Source organism: Brachycentrus maculatus, unplaced genomic scaffold, assembly GCF_059751285.1.
Source record: "Brachycentrus maculatus isolate JH-2025_06_01 unplaced genomic scaffold, ASM5975128v1 h1tg000508l, whole genome shotgun sequence".
Classification (NCBI taxonomy): Eukaryota; Metazoa; Arthropoda; class Insecta; order Trichoptera; family Brachycentridae; genus Brachycentrus; species Brachycentrus maculatus.
This window is the reverse complement of record NW_028281254.1, coordinates 168,926-177,528: the sequence shown is the minus strand read 5'-3', so window position 1 is coordinate 177,528 and position 8,603 is coordinate 168,926. Positions and strand designations below refer to the sequence as shown.

Genomic DNA, 8,603 nt, shown 5'->3' with positions numbered 1-8,603 from the left:
TGTTTTATTGGAAATTAATTGAAAAATATATCGTGAAAGAGTTGGATTAGTAAATTAAAAGGCTTACAAGTGGAAAATAATTTTTGAAGTTAAAAAAATAGTAGCAGTTCAGTACCTACCTTCATGGAAATAATTAAAATGAATGTTATATATATATTTGATCCATAAGGTCACACACTTGATCCATAAGGTGAGAATTTCAAATAAGGCAGGACTTTGGGTCACGTTGTCGATATTTTATTCAAATGGTATGGAAGCGGTAAGGTATGCTTTTAGAATGTAATGGGGAAATATTTTTGTTAAATGGTGACCTATTGGAATGTGTGAACAATTGAGGAATAACTCTACCGATCCCAGTTGGAAAGACCCCGACAAAGGTTTTATCGAACCATCCGTAGCTATACGCAGAAATACATAATATGAAATTTTTAACGCATTGTCAGAGATAAAATTTGGACCAAATCTTTGCATTCTGATTAATTATTTCGCGTATGAAAAAGCAGAATTGAGTAAACAGTGTATATTTTTTTGTATAAGAGTAGAGTTCCCACATTTTCTTGAGACTCCGTCGGGACATTTTGACACCAAAAAGAAAAAAATTGTCATAAGCTTTGATTTATATTTTATCCGAGAATTTTCACATTTTAAGGACAGAGTAAAGACTTTTTTTGGCCATGGGGAGTGTAACTTGAGGAGCGACGATAGAAGAGATGAGAGTGAATTCTCCGTATTAAAAATTAATATTGGGACATTTTTTTGGGGTGTCAGAACATAATAACACGATTATCAATAACGATTTATTGTCCCAACGTATCAAGATCGAATGGTAACACTGCCAGGTTAACATAAAATCGTTTGTTTAATTAAAATGTAATGAATTGAAGGGGTTCAAACAATAGAGGGTAAAAAATGGTCAATAGTTTAGTCGTAATATTTGGTCTATTGATAAATACTTCAAATAAATTTGTATAAATGATGAATATCTTGTTTAATATAATTTTTATCCGCAAAATATAACAGTTTTAGAGTTGTTCATTTAAAAATAAAGCTGGTTAAGAATGCTTAAAGTAGCCAAACGCGAAACCGGAAAACAAATTTTTAAAAATTCTTCAAACGTTATTTGTTATTCACACAGAAATATAAGTAAAAAATTAAATTAAAAAGGAAAAATCTTTCTGAAAACTTTGTAAAAAAATCTAAAAAGAAAAATGTTTTTATGTACCTAAAAACATAAAACACCGTGCAGAATTAGATTAAGTTCATCTTCTTAACCCTAGATCACGGGATTTTTTTAAAAATACGTTAAAATGAGACTATCGTAAAATTTACGACGATAAGAAAACTCTTTTTTTTCAATAATATTTCTTTAATTTTTTTTGTTTAAATAAGTGCAATATATTTTTTGAGGACATTATGTAAAACTTCGCTAAGATAGAAACATGTACTCGTCACTACATTTTTTACATTTATTGCTTCGTTGCTCCTACTGATATCTAGCATAGCTGTCAAAAGAAAGCCGGTACTGAAGGCCTTAGCCTGATGTGTTATCTAAAGATGAACGAAGACTCACAAAGAATATTTACGTCGTACATTTTACGAATGTCTTGTAATCTGGGGATAAACTCAATAAAATAAAATAGGTACTTAATTTTAAAAGTTTCGATATAATACTGTAAATTACTGTCATTTTCTACTCAAGCGAACGTTTTGTTTTTATGTTTAAACTATTTAAAGTAAATATTTTTAAATTTTTGCCTAGCGAACCTTTTAAAACACTTTTTCCTCAGAATATGAAAGGATGAGTTTGTACCATACATTGGTAATGAATAAAAATAGTCATGCAAAGTATTAAATTTCCACTAATAATTTTAACAGTATGAAGTTTGTATCACGTTTATAATTTTATTGTGTTTTTCTCACTTTAAACAAAAAAAGAGGATTCTTTGCTGCACTTTTTCGACAAGGTTTACCTAGGTACACCAATTATTTTTTTTACCTTTTAATTTGTTTTCTAAAATTTTTGAAATGTGACATTATTTTATAATGAAAATATTATTATATTTAAAAAATATATATAATTTTTTTTAAACGAAAACAGAACTAAGGAAATTGAAATAAGTACTAGGAATCCTTTACGGTAAAGATATCTGTTTCTATTTGGATTTTTTAAATACGTTTTTAGTAAAGTGGTGATTTTCCCCAATGATGTTATTTACATAATACTAGTAAAGGCTTTCGCTTATATTAAGTTAAAAATATGCCGCTTTTGCTGGGATATAGTACATTTTCTAGGCATTCCAAAAAATACACAACTGAAAATTGTCGATTTTTGATATTTGACGTTGTTGAAAAGAGTGAGCGATATATATGTTTTTGCTCAGAAAAGTCGTCATGGTATATTTTTACATTTTCAAATAATATGCTGCTAGAGTAGTTTACAAAATCACGGCGTAAATACCAATTATAGTATTTAAAAAAAAACTATATTTGGTGATTTTTTAAACTACAAAATATATTTTTTAGAATACAGAATGTGATAAAATGTGGTTGAATGGAATGCTGGAATTTTTTAAATATTCGAATTATTTCATAATCCATAATTATCTTTTAATAAAAAAAATTACCACCCGGATTAACTCAACGATTATTAATATTTTTATGAAATAAAATTAAAAGTAACAATAATATTTTAAAACTTCTAAACTTCTAACTTAAAAAACTAAAATTTTTCTTCCGTTCTTTTAAAGAGTTTGGTGCCGCCTAGCGAACGTTTCGTTAACTTATTTTATCGAGAAGTCCGTTTTCCCAAGAATCTCACCCAAACGGAAAATTGGAAACGAGAGCTTTCGTTACATTTCAATAGGTGCAGATCGTAGAAATAAACCGTTTTATTCTAGTTTTCATTCGCAGATTCGTCTACGATTGTAAATATTTATAATATACATTTATGTATGTTTAAAAGTGGGCGGGGGGTCCGGGCATTCCAAAAATTCCCATTAGTGGATCTATATCATCGAAATTCATCAAAGTTCAACCAGAATGACAAATCTTTCGTCAATTTCGCAAATAATTATTCGTAAAAATATATTTTTTGTACATAATTAATTGTTCCTTATAGTTAAGAAAAACGATCAGTATCTATACCATCTATAATTTCAGGCCACCGTGCATTCCTTTTTACATATTTTTTTTTTATAGTGGATAATATGATACTCGTTTTATGAAAAATATTTTCGCTTTTTGTAGGTAATTTAAATATTAACAGTTTTAATATACGATATTATTTTTGTGTTCTTTTATTTATTGTTTGTAGTTTTAAAAAAGGAATGTAAAGAAAGATTAATATTTAAAAAATAAAATAATAAAAAAAAACTATGGTTAATTCAACTTGTGAACTTTTATATTATTGAACTAGAAAATTATTAAAATTTAATATGCAAATATTGCATTATAATTGTCTTTTTCGTAAGAGTAAAAAATATATTTTTTAAACGTTTAGGTGTTTAATACAGAGTGATTTTGAGTGTGTCCAAATACTTGTTCACAAATTTGGATTATCTCCGCTTAGAAATTATTTTTTACATTTTCAACCTCTTAACATAGATGAAGAAGAATATGTAAGTCTGGGCATTTACAAGACTTACGACCGAAGCTTCGGTTGTAAGCCCTATAAATGCCCAGACATCCATATTCTTCTTTATTTATGTTGAGATGTCAGATAATGAATTGCATTAAGTCTTAAAATAATAATGTATTAGTAAAATATGAATCCAATTTACCAACCTTTCACTAGCGATGGAGCTGTTTCTTGACATCGACTTGGGCGACATCTCGAAGTCGCTATCCGACCTGTAGAGGAAACTCTCGCGCCGCTGCGGCAGGTTCTGCAGGACCAGCCCCGCGGACGGGGAGGCTGCGCCCTCCAGCGGGCTGCGCCCCCCCACGCCGGATCCATTCTCCACATCAAAACTGTAATGCGAAAACAAACATTCATCAGATTGACGAATAATACTCAACTTACACAGATACCTCTAATTTTTAACCCTTTGGTTTCCGGGATTTTCGGGGTTTCTATGCCAGAAAAACTACGATTTACTACTACTACTACTACTCTAGTTGTGATCGGTAGCCTGGAGGGAAAGAGAGGGAGAGAGAGATCCCCCACACAATGGACCGATCAAATTAAGGCAGCAGCAGGCACCTCAGTGGTTGATGGCGCTACGTGCAGCGCAGTCACGGGATAACTGGGGAAGAGTCATTGCTTCTGCATGGGTCACAACCCTCAGCAATGAGGAATATGACGGAGAAGAAGACTACTACTATAATATGCCGTTTCCCAGCAGGGGTAGGCAGAGAGGATGGAATGCCACACTCTTCTGTACTGACATATACTCCTCGCTCACTTCACATCCATACATCAAGTCATACATGCCCTCCGATTGCGCAGACTTTTGACACCATCATATTTTCTTTTTCGGCTCTCTTCGTTCTGTTCTTCCGGTCACATTCGCCAAATATATTTTCTCAGTAATTCTCTCGTTAACATTTGCTCCACATGTCTATACTACCTGAATGAACTCTTATTAATCTTTTCAATTATCCCTAGTTAAGCCTTATATTACTTTCTTTTATCTTTGTTTTTGATTCTGTCATACAATGATTTTCCACACATTCGTCTGAGAGAGCGCATTTAAATATAAATAATTAAAATATAAAATGTGTTCATTTTCAAAAATAATTAAAACATTAAATCTTTGCTTGGGAGGAGCTTCCCACTCCAAACCTAATGTAACATAAAATAATGTCAGTATAACATTCACTTGTAAATTTGTTTGACATATATTTATTTAGTTATTAAGAAACACCGAATAAATAATGAAAACCGTCCTAAGCTCAAAAACGTGAACAACGTAGAAATACTGGCACCATTTCAAACGGTATACTTCACTGCATACATCTAATCACTTGTCTATGGATAATATTTAACCTTTTGGTTACCAGGTCTTTTGGGGTTACCACACCAGAAAAACCACGATTTAAACATAAATAATTCAAGTATAAAACATGTTCGATGTTATAAACCCTCCGTGCCTTTTTTTTTATTTTCCGCACGACAAAAATAATTCTCAGATTTTATTTACCTAAATGTTTGCAACGTTATGAAAAATCACTTACTAAATGACTAGCAAGTAACTGCTGCTCGCTTGATTTTAACATTAACAAATTTTAACATTAATAAATATATATATATATTTTTTGGTATGCAATGTATGTATTTAATTTGTATCAATTTACTGCATATTGTTTATCAACTTTGATACGTAAAAATGTATCTTTTTTTGTAATGTGACCATCGTTGAGGAATGATGGTCACACACTCTCTAAGATAGTATTTAGGTAAGCTCCTCACAATAAGCTTCACAATTCCTCTTATTTATGGAGATACCAAACACAAATATAAGTGCACTCTTTATTGATTAAAAAAAACATTATTGTTAATAATAAATAAATAAAAGTATCACGAGTTTTGAAATATTCAAACATAATAAATGGATAAAAGTTCAATGTTCTTATTGTATAGTATATGTGATAAAAAAGGTATATCATAGTAAATAATAATGCACACAATAGTAAAGTGGGTAAAGTTGTGCACACAAAGTAGTCTTAAAGAAAACAATCACCGAACAAGTTTTATTCTAATAACTATGATTTGGACCGATCATCAAATTATCTCAAATAATGTTTTTTTTTTTAAATATTTCTAATAATGTGAATACTATATAATATGATATCAGTGATGTAAACACATTTACTGTGTAGTTAAAGTTATTTTTACACGCCAAAAAGGTAATGGTTATCTCTTATATAATTGAGATTGAATTTAAAAATTGTTACTTTAACTTGTAATTATTGTTTAATTAATAATGATGGATGATACTCTCTTAGGAATGCCATTGGAAGTCAATCATTTTTATTTATCGACACCTATTCAATATTTTCATTTTATTTCGTTTTTCAGCATTGTATAAGAAGTTATTGAGTTAAAAATAACTTGATACAAACTGATGATCTGTCGTTGGCTTGTTTAAAAATCACTTTTCATGCAACGTTGCATTTACCATTCTACGTCCAATAACAACCAAATTACTCAAATTTCAAAAGTTGTATAAGTATATTTCAAATGACAGAAACACTTTCCAATACAAACAAAATGGTAGAAATCTATGGTAGGAATTATAAGTCAAGAATCAGTAGATCTTTACTTGATTTCACATATACGAATTATTTTTCCAAATGATTACACATCACACATCAGGAAAATCCTGAAAAATTAAAAAAAAATCACACTTATTTTATTAAACCAGAAATTCTACTTTAAGCAAGTTCTAGGGTTTTTTTTCCAAACGCTGGATAACAAACTCGACGTGAAGTAAAATACAACATCATGAACGTATGTTTTTTCTTTATCATTTTTTTATGAAAAAAGTACCTACGTATAATAAAGATAATATTTTCAAACCGTAACCAACACCTGTTGTATTTGGTAAAGTAGATATAAGAAAAAAATCATTATTTCGGTTTCCAAAATTTATTCGACATCAAAGGTTTGGGGTATTAGTGACTTTTAGTATTTCACATCCATCTGACGGCCAGAACAATATTATAACGGTAGGTGTACTACGAACTCTACATATGTATATTAAAACAATCTCCTTATCATACATTGTTTACTTTGTGTAATACCACTTTTATAAACACTTATTTGTGACTACCGATTTTGGAAAAGTATTCCATCATCAGGATATAAAAATAAAATTATTACGATTTGACAATTGCGTAAAAAAAATTTTGAAAGAGAGAAATACGATAAATGCATCAAAATAAATAGTGTTTTATTACAATACCACAAAGTTATAATACTTTATATATACAAAATATCTATTATATTGTTCATTCGCCATTGAGTCTGCAGGATAAATATAATATTAGATTAATTTTACAAATGGTGAAAATGGTGAAATTTATTGTATTCATGACTAATTTCGAGAGGCAACAGAACCTTTGATTGACAGGTGTAATTAAAAAAAATAAATACGCATATATATTTTGTTGTTATTGTTTTTGTTTTAACCTCAATTATTGATATTATTATATTCGAATTAATATATTATTTCTTATTTATAACAAACATTACATAGAAAAACATCCACCACGATACGCTACGAAGACTGACGGACAGTGTCAGATGACATTAGGAGCATGTGTTTTGTATGTAATTTAAGATTTTTCGACAAGTTAAAAAAGACTCGCTTGACACGATGTTGGACGGCCATGTGAAAAGCATGCTAAAAACAGCACCGATATACTTTGGCGTTTATGTTGATGTGCGAGAAATAAAATTGCCCTAACATAACCTTTCGACACTCTCCCAACATATTATATGAGATTACAAATGTTACAAATAATCTTTCAAACGACTCACAGCAACACCAAACCGATTTTTAATAGTGATATTCATCATCATAATACACGTGGACATAAAATGAATGAAGAGTTGATAAACACAACTTAGTTTGGAGTAAGTTCCTTGCATAGAACCCAGTCGAGGATCCAAAATGAATGATATATTATTTTGAGAAATAAAAAGACTTTGATCCACTCACTTGTTTCGGCAACAACCTGTTGCCCTCTTCAGGGTTTAATTTATGTCATAAGTCTTTTCTCAAAATAATATATCAATATGATCCACAAAGTTAATGCTTTCAATATTTAAAACAAAATGAATGAACTTAAAAAATACTTAAGCTATATTTTTTTCATTTGTTCATTCTGAATTTGCTTCTTACCTTATGTATTTTACATGCCTATTTACTATAACCGTTTATTGTGTTATATTTTATATTCTGTCTTACGTTAGTTTTGTTAATTTTCTTAAATCTTTTTTCAAACATTATTATTTGTGTTTCAGATTGTTAAACTTAATCCCATGTCCCAAAATGAATAATGGAATTTACTCATCGGCAATATTATATAATATGTGACTTATGCATGTAATATGTTTTTAAAATAAAAAAATAATTGGATATAACGTCGGATGGCATTCGGAGCGTTTTGTGAGAGTTGAGATTTCTCGTTGAGTTAGAAGAAATGAATCGCTTAGCATGATTTAAGAATATGGCCATCATCTAGTTTGGGGTTCGTGTATTGTCGTGCGAGAAGTAAGATTGCCCTAACACGAGTGTAGATCCACGTGTCCACGTGTCCACGTGCCAAGAAGGCCGGCCGCTACTCGATCAGCTGACGTTACTCACGGCCTGCACGCGAGGTAGATAGCGCCGCCGGGGCCGGGGGAGCCGGGCGCGGGGCCGGACAGCGAGAGGCTGCGCGACGGCCGGCGCACGCGCACCACGTTCCCGCCCCACGTGCGCAAGGACCCTACGTCGCTCCCGACAGAGGCCATATCACAACACAACACAACACTTGCCAAAAAATAATGTATTTCTTATTATAATTTGATCGGTTTAATAAATACTGAAAATGCAAACACACGATAGTTTTATAAATTAGTGATAGCTTTGTTTAATTTTTTATTTTATTTTAAA

At 30.9% G+C, this 8,603-nt stretch overlaps 1 protein-coding gene across 4 annotated transcripts in view; it reads right to left on the bottom strand.

Annotated features, from left to right (window-relative positions):
• LOC148301885 (3',5'-cyclic-AMP phosphodiesterase-like) overlaps positions 1 to 8,603 on the bottom strand; it is a 272,811-nt gene that overhangs the window by 120,878 nt on the left and 143,330 nt on the right. For all 4 annotated transcript variants that reach the window (XM_088272552.1, XM_088272550.1, XM_088272551.1 and 1 more), the window contains one exon: positions 3,784 to 3,969. In XM_088272552.1, coding sequence (XP_088128678.1) covers positions 3,784 to 3,969 — 186 coding nt within the window. The remainder of the gene's footprint in view (positions 1 to 3,783; positions 3,970 to 8,603) is intronic.